The sequence below is a fragment of the Rhinolophus sinicus genome, chromosome 14 (assembly GCF_057876585.1).
Source record: "Rhinolophus sinicus isolate RSI-liver-muscle chromosome 14, RSI-T2T, whole genome shotgun sequence".
NCBI lineage: Eukaryota > Metazoa > Chordata > Mammalia > Chiroptera > Rhinolophidae > Rhinolophus > Rhinolophus sinicus.
This window is the reverse complement of record NC_142514.1, coordinates 38,519,443-38,537,044: the sequence shown is the minus strand read 5'-3', so window position 1 is coordinate 38,537,044 and position 17,602 is coordinate 38,519,443. Positions and strand designations below refer to the sequence as shown.

At 49.1% G+C, this 17,602-nt stretch overlaps 1 protein-coding gene across 1 annotated transcript; it reads left to right on the top strand.

Annotated features, from left to right (window-relative positions):
• Positions 1-7,487: 7,487 nt before the first annotated feature.
• Positions 7,488-17,311, top strand: LDLRAD1 (low density lipoprotein receptor class A domain containing 1). Its single transcript, XM_019742768.3, has 6 exons — positions 7,488-7,613; positions 8,090-8,144; positions 10,716-10,841; positions 12,858-12,995; positions 14,733-14,861; positions 16,062-17,311. The coding sequence occupies exons 1-6, from the start codon at positions 7,593-7,595 to the stop codon at positions 16,208-16,210; spliced, it is 618 nt and encodes a 205-aa protein (XP_019598327.3). The 5' UTR covers positions 7,488-7,592; the 3' UTR covers positions 16,211-17,311.
• Positions 17,312-17,602: the final 291 nt, after the last annotated feature.

Genomic DNA, 17,602 nt, shown 5'->3' with positions numbered 1-17,602 from the left:
TTCGGTGTCATTATACCATGAAATGTTAAATAACTTTGCAAGCCAATACTTTCCTTACCAACGGGCATTGCTGACAACTGCAGTAGTACTTTCTTACTAAAGAGTGAGTCACACACTTATCTTACAGCCTAGTCACCAGCTTTCTCTGAGTCAAAAAAAATACAATTAACAAGACCTTGTTCACAAAACATAGGTTTCAGGTTTTAAAATAGTTTGCCTAGATTCGGAAGCTAAAGGGTTAGAGAGTATGTGACCACATCCAGATGCAGAAGAGATGAGGAATTACTAAGCAGACATCAAGCAGTTATTGTCTTATTTTTTGTGAGAAAACAGTTACAAAACATGAGGAATGGATTGGAGTTCACCTTTAAAATAAAGCCCAATTGTCTTATTCCCTCCCCATGGGACATACTTAGGTTCCTTAATATCAGGCACAGGTTTAACTGAAGCAAACCAAGGGGGAAGTAAAAAATGTGCAGATTTATAGGAGTCAGCCCACTGTTAGGAAGGGCCTCCCTTATAAAAGCTAAAGGAATATCTAGATAAGGAGCAACTGTATGATTGTCCTGCAGTCTCTCACCTTCCCTTGGTTTTGTTTCTCTTTGCTTGCCAAATAAAGTTCCCTCTGACAATATTGATTCAAGTGCAGATAAACTTACCGCTCATGTTTATGAGACAATTCTTGTATGTTGAAATACCCCATCATTCCTTGTATTTAATAGGCACTCAGATACTCGTGTCCTGCCTTCATTTTATTTCACCATGATTAAAAGAGACTGACATTTAAAAAAAAAAAGTTCTACTTTTAAAAAAGAAAAAAATTATATCCCCCCCAAAATATATGCGTGTGTACACACACACACACACACACACCATAAAAAGTGTTTGACTTGAAAATTCTAACCAAGGCAACCAAACTGAGCCTCTAGGCCCCTTCTCCTAAAGGAACAGTTTAGCCCTTCTTTGATGGGCCCAGCTTCATTTGTTTCCATGAAACAGGTGCCACCTTCTTTCCTCCTACACAAAAAGCATCTTCTCGAGAAGCTTGTCTTGGTCCTAGAGAAGTTCTGAAGCCCCTTCAGTCTCTGGTTCAAACCTCACAGATTCCTAAGGTCCTTGGTTCAGGTCCCTAGTCTAAGAGACATACTGATTCAGGCAATTACAAAAATAGTCACCATAATGATCTAGGCCCAGGATTCCGTCTTTCACAACACTTCATGGATACCTTTTATTTATGATAGATTGTTTTTTGGTAAATCAAAAATTGCTAAATCGTCTGGTCCATCACTCTTGTCTCAGAAATTCCTATGGTGTATCATCAGCCCAGCTGATCAGCATGTGAAGGCTAGTGTTTTGACTCAGCTGATATTCTAGCCAAGAGCAAACAACTTTATCCCTGTTATTCATATGGCTTTATCATAGATAAATGTGCCATTTCTATTATAATTTTTGTGGGCGCTTAAGTATCTTAGGGCCACACATTGGGAATCATTGATCTAGAGGTTCATTCTCAACTGAGTCCCCACCACCGCCACCCCATGGCAGTGATTTTGCCCAGATGTCCTATTAAAGATCTATAGTTCAACCATTCAACAACCACTTGAGAGCCTGAGTGCCAGGCCCTATGCTAGATGACAGGACTGCAACAACAAACAAGACCCAGGGCCTGACTCGAGTTGCTCAAAGTCTAAAAGAAGGAAACATTATTATTAATGTGGTAATTATTGTGACCAGATAAGCAGAGTACTATGGAAGTACATAGGAGGGCCCTAACTTCTAGGAGGAAAAGGAAAATCCAAACAAAATACAGGGAGTAGTATTCCAGGCGTGGGCAGTATGCTCAAAGACCTAGAGACAAGAGGGTGGGAAACTACAAATTATTTAGCAGGCTAAGATACAGCATGCAAAAGCATAGCAATAGATGGGACCAGATAATAAAAGACTTTATTAAACTTGGATTCGATCCTGAGCATGATGGAAAGCCACAGAAAGGCCTTAAGCAAGAGAGTTACAGAGTTTTAGAACAACTCTCAACAACAATATGGAGATAGACCAGAGGGGCAAGTCCAGAGGCCATCAGTATCTTAGCTCTGTGGTAACCGCTGGGATCTGTTAAGTTACGTACCTACCCAGCCACACTGAAATGGGAAATTCCATTCCCTTCCCAGACTTCTCTTTTTTAAAATGCCCAATATTCCTATTTTCTTTCATTTTACCTCATGTATATTTTTGAACTCTTGTCTATAAGGCTCTCTGTACCCTATATTTTGTTTGGATGGTAAACCTAGGACCGGCCTCTGAGACCTGGTCACAGTTTGACTTGCCAAGCAAACTGGGAAGGCTTTTCCATGGATCCCAAGCTTCTTACCAGACTTCATGTTGGGCAAAATTTTTAAACTCTAATGCTATGTCAACTTACCGTCCTAAAGCTCTAAGTTTGCCAACCCAACCTCTCCAACTCGGTGTGCTCTTGAGCCCCTCCCACCAGGTTTCCAGTGGCTAAACATTTCATGTTTGCATTTGAGCATCGTCAGGATGAGGTACCTTATTCGTCTTTCCTTGACCACTTATTCTGGACTGGAGTCTGCGGATGGAGGTATGTACCGTGATAGAGAGCAAAAAACAAACTGAGATAGTGGAAAATGGCAGTCTTCTGTGGGAAGCTAGACCATACAGTTAGTATGGATTTTTCAGCTCCTTCAAGTAATTAAATTCTGAAGCACAGTTTATATACCTTTTCTGAACTTCGTAATTGTTGAAGTTGGCTTCATATATTTCACTATGAAGTATTCTCTTCCTGTGATGTTAATGACTTATTTGCTTAAAGCAGATGTTCTTAACCTTTTTTATGCCATGGACTTTTTTGGGCATATTGGTGAAGCCTATGGACCGGACTCCTTCTCAGAATAATGTTCTCAAATGTGTAAAACTACATGTGAAGTATTGTAAAGGAAATAAATATACTAAAATACAGTTACTAAAATATTTTCAAATGTTTGTGGTCTAGTTATATATGTACTTCTTTATTAACATCTAAAATAACAAGATCTAGTTCTGGTTCTAAAACTGTAATTTCAAATTATTTTGAAATATATGCAACAACCGTAATATATTTAAATATGATTTCTATTGGTGATAAAGTCACAGATACCCCTAATACAATTGACAATTGTTGCCTATGTTCATAATTGAAGGAAATGCTATATTTCAGTTAGACATTAGCAAAAATAAAGATTTAATTTTTTTCCCATCCAAGTTTACTCAACCCTTGATTTAGAGGTTGTCTGATTTTACTTTGTCATTTTAAGAGTAAAATATTTTTGTTCAGTTCTAAATTATTTGGGCTTACTTTGCTGCCTCTTATGTGTTTGTTCTTTAAACTTGAATTGTTCCACATCATTGAAAACAGCCTTAATTGAAGGCTTTGATTAGAAAGACGCAGCAAATGATTAGAAATGAAAAGTTTTAACAAAAACTTTTGATAATGTTACCTCAAGATATATCATCATGCAGTAATTATTTGAGCCCACAATGCTTAAGTATGTAAACGTCATACAATTCAGATCATCGGCATTAAACAATATTGTAGTGCTATCTTGTAAAAAGTGTTTACTTTGATATTTCACCAGGGAGTTTGTTGATTCCCTATGACTTTTGCAAAGCCTGTTATAGCACCGTCCTTTCACTTTAAATGGGTCCTTGTAACATTCCTCTAGGAGAGCAGGACGGGGTTTAACATCATTTTAATTTAATTTAATTGTATTTACCTAATTTTTTAATTCAAGTTTATTGGAGTTGAGGAAGCAGAGAGAAGAGGCAGCCAGCCAGGGCTCCCAGAGTTGTGGAAGGCATGGAGGAGGGGTGATAAATGCTGAGGTAGGTACTGTGCCTGACGCCCAGGCAGGTCTGGAAGCAGCTCTGGCCGATCCCTGGTCAATCTAATTGTGGTGCCCACTTAGCATTCTCCAACCCAGAGACGGGCCCTGGGCTAGCAGCAGCCCCAGTCCTCAAGCAGAGCCCTCTGTAGTTGCAAACAGACCAAAGCATCCCACCCTCAAAGGGTACAGAACACGTTCACATATGTGTGCTCACTTCATCCTTACCACAGCTCTCTGAGGCAAATATTCTTCTCCCCATTCTTCAGATGAGGAAACTGAGACTTAGGCTGCAACTGGCCACCTTAAATTAGATAGGTGTTGATTTGGCAGTCGGGATGAAACCCACGTCTGTCTGACTCAAGCTGGGGTTTGCTGATCTCGTGTCCTAAGGGTCCCCTCTAGCCACAGCCAGGATAAGATGGAGCCCCAGACCATGTGAAATATAGAAAAAGGTAAATGGAGGGGAGCAAGGAGTGAGACTTTTACCTGGTTCTGGACAAGAAAGATGGGTTTAGAAACGCAGAGGGAGCCAGTAGAAGGCACTCTAAGCAAATTACTCTAAGCTATAGACTGGGAGAGAGATGTATAATCCACGTAACAAATGATTCAAATTCAGCATAAAGAAATCCGTAAATCAGTAAGAAAAAAACAAACCTACAGAAACATAGGAAAGATAGGAAAAAGCAATTCACCAGGGAGGAAAGCCATCTATTTAAAAAGGGCAGCCTAACAGCACGGGGAAAGGCAGGGCTTTTCAAATTGTGCTTTCATGTCTCCTGGGGATCTTAAGATGCAGGTTCTGGTTTGCTAGGTCTGGGGTGAGACACACGTCTAGCCAGGTCCCAGGTGATGTGGACACTGCTGCTCTGAGGACCACATTTTTGAGGCGAGAGGGCGGAGGTAGCGGTAAGGGTGTGAACCTTTCAGCCAGGCAGGCGTGTGTCCTGACTGCCACTTTTCAACTGTGAACCTTGGGCAAGTCACTTAATGTCTCTGTGCCTCCGTTTCCTCATCTGTAAAATGGACACGATAATAGTCTCCATCTCCTGGGGCTGGGAGGACTAAATGAGTTAATACAATGTAAAGCATGTAGTACAGCATGTGGCACAGATAGTGATTGGGGTAGCAGTAGAAATTACTAGACGAATGCAAATTAGCCACACTAGGATACCATTTCATACCTACCAGACGGGCAGATGTCAGAAAGTCTGACAAGTTCAAGGCTGGGGAGACAGACCCTCTCACACACTGCTAATGCGAGTGCAAATTGATACAGTCACCTGGAAGAGCAGTTTGGCAATATCTGGTAAAGTTGAGGTGCCCCTACAGTGTGATTCTAGGTGTGTGTGTGTGTGTGTGTGTGTGTGTGTGTGTGTGTCTAGAGAGAGAGCAGCAGTGTGTAAAAACCAGTCCTTGGAAGCATACACAGCATATTCAGCAAACTGGTTGATCCTGGGGAGGCAGGAAAGGGAATACAATTGGGGGTAAAAAAAAAAAAAGATGCCTTCAATTTTGCTGTAATCGGAAAAAAGTTTGAAACAAGAAAACTAAATTTCAACATTTGTTAACTTTGGATGGTGGGTACATGATTATTTGTTAAATTATTCTTCCTACTTCCCTATATTTTTGTTTAGTTTTTGAAACTTATTTTCCAGGGGAGGGAAGAGGGGAAGATGGGAAAGGTTGAAGCCAGTTGTGGAGGTGGTAGTGGAGGGTGGTGGTGCAGGCGTGGTGTTGGGTGGGAAGGACAGAGAGGTCCATCTACTGGAATACTGCCTTTCTTCAGGAATGAGTGGAAAAGAAATTGAGAGAGGTAGATGGGAAAGCTGAAGCTCAGAGAAGTTAAATGACCTATCGGAGGTTACACAGCTAGTGGTGGGACCACTGGGACCGTCAGCTCCCAAGTTCCTGCTCTTGCTCGAAGGTGACCCAGGTGTGGGTTAAGCAGGCCCAAGCCAAGGCCCAGGGAGCCCCGCAGAGTGGAGGTGGAGGTTGTACAAGGCAGCCGAAGTATTTTCTTCTCTGAGGGCTGACCTGGCTGTGACATCGGGAAGTGCAGGCATTGAGGCACCAGGACCTCTCTCTATCCTGCCAGGATCCCCTGCTGCCTTTCACTCAAGGGTTCTCAGTGTTAGCCTGAACCCCGTGGAGAGGTGCCATGCTTCCGGCACGGTTGGATGTGGCTGTACCTGGACTGGACCAGGAGTCCAGAGAAAGGTACATTTCACATCCCTGAGGAGTCTTTTCATAAAAGAAACACTTAAGAATCACAGAGCAAGGAAGGCCAGAGATTGAAGGGCACGAGTTGGTCCAGAAATGGCAAATGGTCATCCTGTATGATACCACTCTCCACTCTTACATCCATGGCCAGACATCCCTAGTCAATTAAAAACCCTGAGTCTTGACCTCAGAATTCTGAATCCCCTGTTCCAGGTACCCTCCACGATCAATTGCAGTTGGCATGCAAGATGAAATCTACTTAGCATCTTTAGCTGATCCCCTGGATGCCCTGTGCATACCCCTCATCCCTTTCCATTTCAGGGCACATCAGTCTGGCTTGCAACTGCCAACACTGGCATCTCTTTGCCTAATACAGACCAGTGGTACCAGGAATTAACACCCGCTGGCAGTTCTCAGCCAGTGACTGGCAAGAGCTGGCAAATAAATACCCTGGTTGCCTCACCTTCGGGAACTGATTATGGGAATCCCCAAACTAAGACACCCCCTTCATCCAATCTAATCCTTCCATTTTCTGGAGGAGGGAGCTGAGACGCAGAGGAAGGGACTGACATGTCCAAGCAGAGCCAGCGGCAGGCCCTCATGTAGACTGGGTTCTCCTGACCGAGGGCTTGGCCCTGCCCAGTGCCGGCTGCCCCTGAGCGCTGCTCCTGCCTATTCACCCCTCCCTGCCCCCAACTCAGCAGTTTATATCCCAGCGAAAAAGAAAAGGCCTGTCACAGGCTACACAACCCAGTGACATCAGAGGCAGGCTGCAAAGAGACCATCCCTGGAGCCCCCAAGCTCATTTCTGGAGGTGGCTACCTCTCCTCCCTTGGTCTGGGGCCTCCACACAGTCCCCTAAGCTCCCAGGCCTTGGTCTTCTCAGCAGAGGAACCTCTAGGAGTGGACACAAGGGGTTAGTTAGGTCAACAACCGGCCCCTGCTCCTCCCCCATCACGGGGACCCTCTCCGGAAAAATGTAAATGCATCTGGCCCCTTTTATAAAGAAAATAGTTTAAAATTATATCTCCTTTATAATCTTAGTGGAAAATACATATTCTTTCAACCTGAATGTTAATTCTGGGTATGTCTGCCTGGGTCTTCATGCACATGGGAAGCCTGAGATCCTCAGGTCTCATCATTGTTGTGGAAGAAAAAGCAGGTCCTGGAAAGCTGCTAACTTCCTCCTCCCCCCTACTGTGTGACTTGGCCGGTTCTCACTCTGAACCTCAGGCTCTTTGTCTGTCAAAGGGCATGAGAAGTTCACCTTGGAGTATTGCCCTCAGACTGCAGAGCGGGGAAGCGCTAGGCAGGAGAAGGGGCCTCCTGCTCTTGCCTCCACCTGGGAGGCAGCCTGGAGGGGACTGCCCCCAGGAAGGGTGCGGTCAGACAGCGCCTCCTGCCCGCCTCCTCCAGGCTGCCTCCCTGGTGACAAGGCAGGGAACCTGAGCCGCCCTAGCCCCAGTGCCTGGAGACGAGCTGGGTGCCCGAGACATGAACAAGATCTTCCCCCAGGTAAAAGCTGCCCTGACCTGGGGGGAGCCAACCCTGGGGTAAGGAGTGGGGAGTGAAAAGGGAAGACTCTGAGATGGCTCAGCTCCCCCCTGCCTTGGAGGCTCCCTCTCAGCTTGTAGGGGCCTCCAAGGGTGAACCAGTGAACCAGTTCTGGTGTGAGTGCTGGGAGGAAAATAGGGGGCCCGGGGAGGGGGCCATTGACATGATGGGAGGGGGCGTCGGGGAAAGCCTCTCCGTTTGAAGGATGGCTGTGTGCCAAGTGGACAGTGGAAGCAAAGGCATTCCAGGCAGAAGGCAGAGTTCAGACAAAGGTGTGGAAATGTGAACCGGGTTTGGTGAATTTGGGGCATCAGCATGCTGGAGCGTGAGGGCCCACATGAAGCTGTTGGTGCCTCTTGTGAAAAACTCCGGTGTGGCTCCCTGAGGTTGGACCTCACTGCACCTAAGCCCACCCCTCACTCTGTTCTCTTGGGCAGGGGGATGTCAATGGCATTGCTGCTGCTGGAACCAAAGCCCTCCCTGGAGAGGAAGGTAAAGGACAGAGGGCCTGGGGACAGTGACCCGTGGGCTGCCTCCCAGGGGGGCTTCCCTGAGGCTGGGCCTTTGCCACAGAGGCAGAGAGCGCTCCCTAAGGCTCCCACTGTTTCTCAGACCTCTCCCCTTATGTGACGTCATTTACTCCCAGATTCCTGGCCAACCATGCCCACATCCACCTGACTAATAGGGTTGTTCCTTCTCTCCAAGCATAAGGAGATGTGCTGCCTGCCTCAGAGGCATTGTACCACATGCTGTCCACATGTAACCTATAGAAGAAAGCTCTGGAGTCAAATACCTGCCTTATAGGTGACCTGGGCGATTTTCTTTGCCTGTAAAGGATAAAGTAGGTGAGATCATATACTTATTTAGCACCTACTGTGTGCCACTTACCATGTGACCAGGACAGTTCGAAGGAACACACATTTATTGAGTATCTACTATGTGCCCTGTCTTGGTCCACATTTGATCTATGAGGAAACAGGCCCAGAGAGGTAGATACTAATAATAGCCATAAAAGTTCAAGGCCCTAGTATGTGCCTGGCACTGTGCGGTCTCTTTTAATCCTCAGGACAGCTCTGACAGGGGCAATGACAGACGAGGCAGCTGAGGCTAAAAGAGGTTTAGTAGCTCAGCCAAGCTGGGATCCCACACAGCTGGGCAGTGGGAAAGACAAGATTCAAATTCGAAGTAAAGTCCTACGGGTTGCAAAGCCCGGCTAGCTTGGTTGCTCCACACTGGTATTTATTTCTTAGTAGGCATGACTGTGGAACAAATGGCCTCCTTCTCCCCACCCGTCCACGGTGTGAATTGGCACCTAAGGGCTTTCTGGCTTTGAAATACAGCATCTTCACCGGGTATGGGTCTCTGTTCTGCCAGTTCCGCCTCGAGTCTGTCCCGTGACCCCATCTTGCCCAGCCTGTGTTACACAAATATTTGAGGAGTCGAGCTTGGCTGACCAGGATGCATTCCTTGCCCAGCCTCACGCCCTCTGCCTGGTTACCAGGGATTACACTGTGTTCAGTGAACAACAAGGGAGCCACTGACTGGGTTGTAGGGATCATCGGTTTTAGATTTATGTCGCATCTCCTATTATCATCTCCTTTCCCAGTGTACCCCCATCCCGGGCTCCAGCGACACCAGGACACTTGCTGCCCCCCCCCGCACCCCCCCCCTCCATCCACAGGCCTTTATTCTTGCTATGCTGTCTACCTGGAATGCCCTCACCTTGCACCCTCCGCTCACCTGCCTGTAGAAAGTCCTTCAAGCACCCATGGCACCTTGCTCACGCTTCCTTAACCACACTTACTACCTGGCTCTGGGAGCTGCTCAGGGACAGGTCTGACTGGTAGACAAGCAGAGTAGGTAGCTCCACAAATGTGAGTAGATTCACTGAAAATGACCTGAACTGACTTGAATTGGGGCCCTTCCCTTATCTCCTGTATCTCTGGGTCAGAGTATTCACAAAGCACCTACTATGTGCCTGCCCCTCACATGGTGTCCCAGGGATGGACCTTGGGCACACTGATACATCAGACCTGCTCCTACGTCTTTTTCTGTGATAACTGGGGCCCACAGGGCAGCAGGTGTCCCCATATTCTCCTTTTAACCTGTCCATGTCTTGTCTTCTAAGTGCAACTACAAACTTTCAGAGGGCAACTTGAGCTGTGTCTGCTTTTGTGTCCTCTACAGAGCAGGACACCTAGTAGGTCCTCAATAATGCTTTCTTTCATTATTTTACAAGCAAGCAAAATTAGAGGAGCAAAGTACGTTTAAGGAGCAAGATGTCTCCAATTATTTCCCCAGTGCTTAGGTGACAGCTTGACGCAGAGTAAGTACTCAATAAACACTAACAGTAGCTAAAAACTTTATAGCATTTACTATGTGCCAAGCTCTATTCTAATACATTAACTAGCTTAATCCCCTCGACAACCCTAAGGTAGGTAATATAATCCCTATTTTTCACATGAGGAAATAAGCACAGAGAAGTAAAGTGACCTCTCAGTGGGGCCCAGCTGGGAAGTGGTGGAGCTGGCAGGCTGCAGAATGCGTAATCCGTTGACATCATGGAAAGAGCACTGGTTTTGGCAGCAAATAGGGACTCACATCCCAGCTCCGCACAAAGCGACTTGGACCTTGTCTTCTCTGAGCCTCAGTTTCCTCAACTATAAAGTTTGTTTAGAAAAATAAAAATAATGGCTATGAAGGGCCTGCTATAGTTTCTGCCCCGTGGAAGGGGCTTGATAAGCAGGTGTCCGTTGCTCCCTGCCTCCTGAGGAGACAGCCTCCTGGAAGGACAGGAAGGTGAGGGCGGTGGAGCAGAGACCTGGCTCCCTCATCCTGACTGCCACTCACCGGCTACTGGACCAGGGCCCGACCCTTGGTGGGGGCAGCCCACAGGCAGAACAGAGAGCACCATGGTGGGCTTAGGGCTCCCCTCCTCCAGGGATGCCCTTCCTGCCCCAGACTCCTAGGTGGGGAGGGGCTACTTATAGGAGGGGCCAGAGGCGCAGCTCCCTGGGCCCGGGGCTGGCTGCTCCATCACTGGTTTCCTGCTCCACACCGCAGGCCGCAGTGCCCTCTGCTGCTCCCGCCGAGGGGCCTGCCTCTCTGCCTTCGTGCTGCTCCTGCTGGCAACTCTTGTGGCCCTGATCGCCCTGGTCACCATCCTGGGATACCCACCACGTGTGCCAGGTCAGGTGGTCGGGCTTGCTGGGAGGGGGTGCGGGGCACAGAGGGATGGGGGACACCTAATCTTGACTGGCTTCTCTAGGAAGTGGCTTTTGGACAATTCTTTGGGGGTGCATACATAGACATGGACACACCCTGAAATATACATGGCTCTGAGCCTCCACTTGCACATCTGTAATATGAGCCATTGAGAGGACCCAGCTCTGATGAGCCACCTCCTCCAGGAAGCCTTGCCTGACCCCCAGGCTGGTTAGAAATGGCCCCCACAGCGCCCGCACTTCCTCTTCTCCTGGACTGGCTGTCCTGGGTGGGGCCATCCAGCTGTGTGTCTGCCTCGGGCAGGCATATCTGATACATCCCTTCGCCCTGGCTTCAGTGGTGAACCCCAACACAGCCCCTGCCCTTGCAGAGGTAACATGTTGGAGAGCAACATGAACATTAGTGAAGCAAATAAGCACATTAAGGCAGGGTTCATGGGGCTCCGAAATCTGGACTATAAGCTGAATGAATGATGGAATGAGTGAATAAATGAATGAGCCGAGTGGGAACCTTGAGAAGAGAAAGGGAGCTGAGGCATGAAGGGAATGTGGGAATTGGCTAGTGGAGGGAGTGGCAAAAGCATCCCAGGCACAGGAACACTATGTGAGGGGTCCCCGGAGTGGGAGAAAACATGAGAGGAGAAAGAGAAACTGCAAGGCCAGTGGACACGGAGGGCTAGAGCAGTGGACGGGGCCAGGGGCTGCATGGGGAGGGAGGCACCATCCAGAGAGCCATGGGAAGGGGTTGAGCTGGGGGTGCGGTGTCACCAGATCTACAATCCTGACAGATGGCTCTGTAGCCAGGTGGTTGGGGGTGAGGGTTGTGAGGGGAGGAGGCAAAACCCACAGTTCTCTACATGCCTGGGCAGGAAGGCGGGCACTGAGGGCAGATGTACACAGGTGAGGAGTTGCATTCATGTGCCTGTGTTTATGTGTCTGTGCGTATGCATGTGTCTGTGTACGTGTGTACATGTCTGTGTGCTTGTGTGTGCACACCTGTGCATGTGCATTGCTGTGTTTATATGTAGGTGTGTGACAATGTGAGTGTCTCTGAGAGGCAGTCCCCTTCACACGAGCCAAGGCAGTCCCAGGAGCTGAGAAATGGCTCCCAGGTGCCCCAACATACAAGCACAAACCCGCTCCCATCTCCAACCTGCGTGCATGTGTATACACTGCACGGCCTGTGGAGCCGGGGGGACCTCCCAGCTCATCTTCCAGTTTCTCTCCTTGAATTCTTTAGGGCAGCCCTGGGGTGCGTGTTCGCCCTCAGTGGGCTAGAAAGAAAGATTCTCAGAAGGACGTATATGTTTAGATGTCCTGGGCACTGGGGCGGCAGCCCTGGCCATGGGAAAGAATCAAGTAGCTGTGTGACTGCACCTGTCGCATCTCTCTGCGCCTTCCTTTACTCATCTGTAAAATGGGGCTAGTGATGATACTTCACAGAGGTTTGGGGAAACAATAGAATAAGATTGTGAAAGTGCTTTGCAGACCATAAAGTTGTGCTCAGATGTGAGGAATTATGGCGTAATGGTCCCCAGCCAGCCCCATTATATTGCTCTGGCAACTAACCTGGCACCAGGAGCTCCACCATTAAAACCACTTCCTTGACTGAGCCCTGTCCTCAGGAGCCTCCCATGAGACTGTCAATAAGCTATCAGTAAAAGAAGGAACTATGACTTACTCTGCACTTTTTATGTTCTGGGGTTATGTAAATTTCCCCAATGGTCCTATGGGGTATGTGCTATAATCCCCATTTTTCAGACAAGAAAACCTGAGGCTCAGAGAGGTTGAGTCATCTGTCCAAGGTCACTCAGGTGGCACATGATAGAGCTGAGACTTTGGTCCCCAATGCCGAGCCCAGTATCCTCCCCACTGCCCCAGCCCCTCTGTCCAGCTAAGGGTGGGGCTCAGGTGTGGGAACCTGGTGATGCCCTTGTGAGTACCACCCTTGACTCTCTGGGGTCTCCCCTTGCCCACTCAGGGGCCCAGGCCTGTGTAACACTGACAAACAGGACAGGCTTCCTGTGCCAGGACGGGAGCAGCTGCATCTCAGCCAGCGGGGTCTGTGACGGCATCCGCACCTGTTCACACGGCGAGGACGAAGCTGAGGCCTTATGCCGTGAGTATCTGCTCAGTTCTGCCCCTCTTCCAGATGCATCCTCAGGGGTCCCTTGGAGGTTGCCCCTCAATTCCAACTATCCCAGTGGCCAAACTGAAGCTCAACCATGCCCAAAATTACCAGGCCTTTGCTTATATGGTGCCCTCTGCCAGGAACACCTGCCTCCACCCGTACACACATATACGTGCCCACACTAGGGAATGCCTTTGCTGTTGTGTGCATCTCCATGTCCAGAGAACCTGCACTCAAACTGCATGGCAGAGTTTAAGTGTTACGTCCAGCAGGAAGCCTTCCCCGACTTCCAAACTAGGTTAAGGTCCCTGCTTTGGGGTCCCACGTCCCCTGTGCTTCCCTGTGTTCCAGCCCTAGTCACCGTGGCACGTTTGCCACAGCCATCAGCTGTGATCTCCTCTGGGGCAGGCCTGGTCTGCTTGATCTTGGGGTCTCACTCCCTGTCACAGGGCATGACACACAGGGGTATCCAGAATGATTCTCTGAATGAATGATGGAATGATTGACAGAATGAATCAATGAATGGGAAGATCTGGTCCCAGACTTTAAAGATCTGACAGTTCTCAGGAGAGAGGAGCCGGGCCACTTTCCATGTAGGAGGGAGAGAGCCTGCTGAGTTGGAATGGGTGGGGTGGGGAAGCTAGTGGGAGGGGGGCATTACGTCACAGACCCTCAAGACTAGAAGAGATCTTAGAAGTCATCCGGTTCGTGTCCCAGCTCATGCCCCAATCCCCTCTATAACGAATCCAGCAGAGGCCACCCAGCTTCTACCTGCACTGCAGCTTGAGGCCGCTGCACCCATCATTGCGGGCTTTTCCCGTGGGAATGTCTCCGTTGTCCTGACTTGAACGCTGCCTCCCACCAGCATCCTTGATTAGTTCTCATCAACCCCTGGGCCCCACAGACCACAGTTTAATCTATCTCCCTCGATGGTCTACTGCGTGGATTTGGAGATTGCTTTCTTACCCTCCATGAATGTCCCCTCCCCCAGGCCACACTCTGAATCCCACAGTCATCCCCCCTCCAGCCAGCACTCCACAGAACACTACCAACTGCCCGTGTCCTTCTCCCTGGACAGGCTCCAAAAGCATTTAGGACATTTCTGACTGGCTCTGGCTAGTCCAAGGAGCAAAGGCTTTTCGCCTCCCGGGGTTGAGTTATACCTGTAGTGATGTGGCCTGAATTCATGTTAATTTTTGGTCGCCCTGTCACACTGCTGCCTAACACAGAACCCACTTTCAAGAAAGGTGGTCTGACTCTGTCTCACATGGTACGTGAATACACATCCTCTGAGTTCGGAGTTCAGGGGCCCAATTGCAAGACTTCACATCTATTCTTGTTATGTTCCAGTTGGAGGAAGCTTCCTGGAGGTAAAGGAATTTGAACTTGAAATGGAATGGTTTTGGATAGGTGTCAAAGAGGACATTTCTGGAGGAAAGAATAGTGCCGGCAGTGGTGTGGGGTGGGGGTACACAAGAGCTGAAGAGGGAATGGAGGAGGGCGAGGCAACTTTCTGGGTATCTTTTCGGGTGTCCAGGGAAATAACACTCCTCTCCTCTTGACTCAGTCTCCTCCCCAGGAAACTTCTGTGCCCTTCCTAGGGTGGGTGCATGGTGACCCCGAGTTTGGCAACTGCCAGGGTGGCTGTGACAATCCACCTCAAGATACCCTGAGACAACTGTGGCCAGGTGTGGACTTCCTCCTGCCTCATCTGTCCCTCTGCAGGAGATGTGCCCCAGAGCCTCCCCAGCTTCCTTGTGGCCCATTGTGGAGACCCAGCCTCCTGGATCTACTCAGACCAAAAGTGTGATGGGACCAACAACTGCGGGGATTGCTCAGATGAACTAAGCCCAGGTGGGGGTCTGGGCACAGAAGGGGCTGGAGCAGGTGCCCAGGCAATTCACAGTGGGCAGAGGTTGACCACGGCATCTCTGAAGTCCCCCCCATCTCCTCCTTGCATCCTAGGAAGTTTTCTACCCCTGCTTGGATGCCTCCAGTGGTGGGGTGCTCACTACCACACCAAGTGGCTCCTTCTGGAGGTTTATTCTTTAGTGGGGAACTTACTCTTAAGGACACAGATGAAGAAACGGGGTCTCAGGGTGATCATGCAAGGAGTATATACGTGGCCCAGCTGGGATTTGAACTTGAGTTTCCCTCATTTCCTCTGCAGCTCTCCACAACGCTGTGAGGAAAGCAGGGCAGGAACCACTGGCCCCAATTTATATGTAGGTAAACTGAGGCCAGAGAGGAGAAGGGACTTACTACAATGAGTGACAGGAAGGGAGCTTAGATTTAAACCCAGATCTCCTGACTGCAAGTCCGGCATCGTTTCACTGCCTTGGTTTCCTTTCAATCTCTTCTTCAGTGTTCAATCAATACACATGGTCTGAGCACCATTGGGAGCTGAGCCTGTGCCAAATTCTGCAGGGGGACAATCAGGAGTCAAACATGTGTCCTACCCGAGGACTCACATCATACTGATGAAACAAGGAAGTGCTGACGCCCTGGGGAGGGTGTTTGGTATGGGGTGGGGGTCGTGTAAGAATCAAGCAAGGCTTTTGTCCGTTTGCAAGCAGGCCTCAGAGAATAGACAGGGTTTCAACAGGCAGAGGCTGTGTGTACAGGGAAGGATGCTGGAGGCCCAGGGTACAGGGCCAAGGAGGGAGGTCCGTGAGGCCCCCTCAGGGAACCCTAAGGTGGCTGGTGAGACTGAGTCGGGGTGAGGGAGGGAGGATGGGCTGGGGAGACAATGGGCTGGGCACCCCCTTAATGTTTGAAGATTGAGCATGTGCCTGGCACTCTTCCTTAACAACAACTTTGAGTAGATGAAGAAACTCAGGCTCAAACCGGATGAGAGACTTGCTTGAGGTCACGTAGCCTATGAGTTTTGGTCTCGATTCTCTCTTGTGCAGAGAAATAAGGATACATTCCACCTATGTCAGGTGAGGTGCAGCTTTTGGGAGCTATGGCAGGTGCCAGAGCTAGGGAGTATCCTGGTGCACTGGGCATTCCAAGATACACCAGCTTCTCTTCTGTCGGCTCTTGTCTCCCCAGTGACGGCATGCCCACCCTGTGGCCCTGGGTGGTGGCGTTGCCCCTCGACTTTCTTCAGGTATTGTGGCTGTATCCCAAGAAGCCTCTGCCGGGACCACGTGCAGCACTGCTCCGACTGGTCTGATGAGTACGCCTGTCCTGGACCCTGAGTGGGCACCCAGGCCAGAGCGAGAGGCTGGTTGAAATGGCACTGATAACCCTTCATATGAGAATCAAATCCAAGACCATGAGGGCAGGAAGGAGCCTTCAAGATCATCTGGTGAGATCTATGCACTGTCATCTCTGAATAAGAATTGTCTCTCCTGCTTTAAAGATATTCAGCTTCTCCTTGAATGCATCCAATGACAGGGACCTCACTACCATGCTATGCAGCTCCTAACAAAGATGAGGAGTTCTGCTTCCATGATTTTAGGCCTGTCTCTGGGGCCTCACAGAGGAAATCTGCTCCTCTACTTCTGACCTTATCACCCCGTAGAGCAAAGATAAGTCTGGGGCTCAAACACCAAGTTGAGGGGTATAGCCCTTAGGGATGGTACATATGTGAAGTGTATGCCACTTCCTGTCCATTTGGTCCCTAAGACAGCACTTGCTGGGCTTGGCTACAGTCTTGGCATTTTTCTCATCTCAGTAATCCTAGCAGATCCTACTGACGGATCACATGAGATTGCACCTGAGACGGGCATTTGTCATCCTGCCAATGGGAAGCCAGTCATCCAGGAGGCTCTGAGCTGTAGAGTAGAAGGTCTGGAGAAAGAGCAGCCCTTCGGCTTGTCCCATTCTCTACCCTACCCCGTGACCAGGGTCCAGCCAAGCAGCCCAGGTTTCTTGTAGTATGGATTGCATTTCGGTTCCAGAGTCTGAGTGAATGAGCTATTTCTCTGCATACTTTTCCATCTTCACAACACCCAGAAAGGCAAGGATGGATATCCCCATTAAACAGATGAGAAAACTGAGGCTCAAAGGGAGAAATCACTTGCCCGGGATCATACAGCAAAGTCAGTACTGGAACTGGGACTCAAACACAGTCTGTGGTGTCCCAACCCTGAATCCTTTCCTGCTACAAATGTGATTATATTTTGGCCGGGGGGAGGGGAGGTGTGTAGAGTCACTATGGGGTATTTTTAAAAGTAGCTTGAGGGTTAGAAAGTGTCACACTCTTATTCTGAAAGAGAGACTTGGAATTGGGCCAGAGGGTTGCTGTTGAAAGAGAGACATATCTGCATTGGAAATTAATAAAAATCAGTTTCATATATCAGTCTCGTGTGAGTTTTGAACTGAAAATGGGCAACTAAGAGATAGGTGAGCTCTGGTTCATTCATCACTCACTAAACAGTCTCTTTGCACCTGCTCTGAGCCAAGCCAGGTGCTGGGCACCCAGGAGTGAAGAGACCTGGATCCTAGCATACGAGGAACGCAGGGTCTCATGAACTCCTTCACCTCACACAGTGAAGATGGGTGGGACAGCAGGAGGGCACCAAGGAGGGGCCTCTGGAAGCCAGTGCACAGTTGTGTTTCTGACCCTGATGACCTGGAACAGGGCG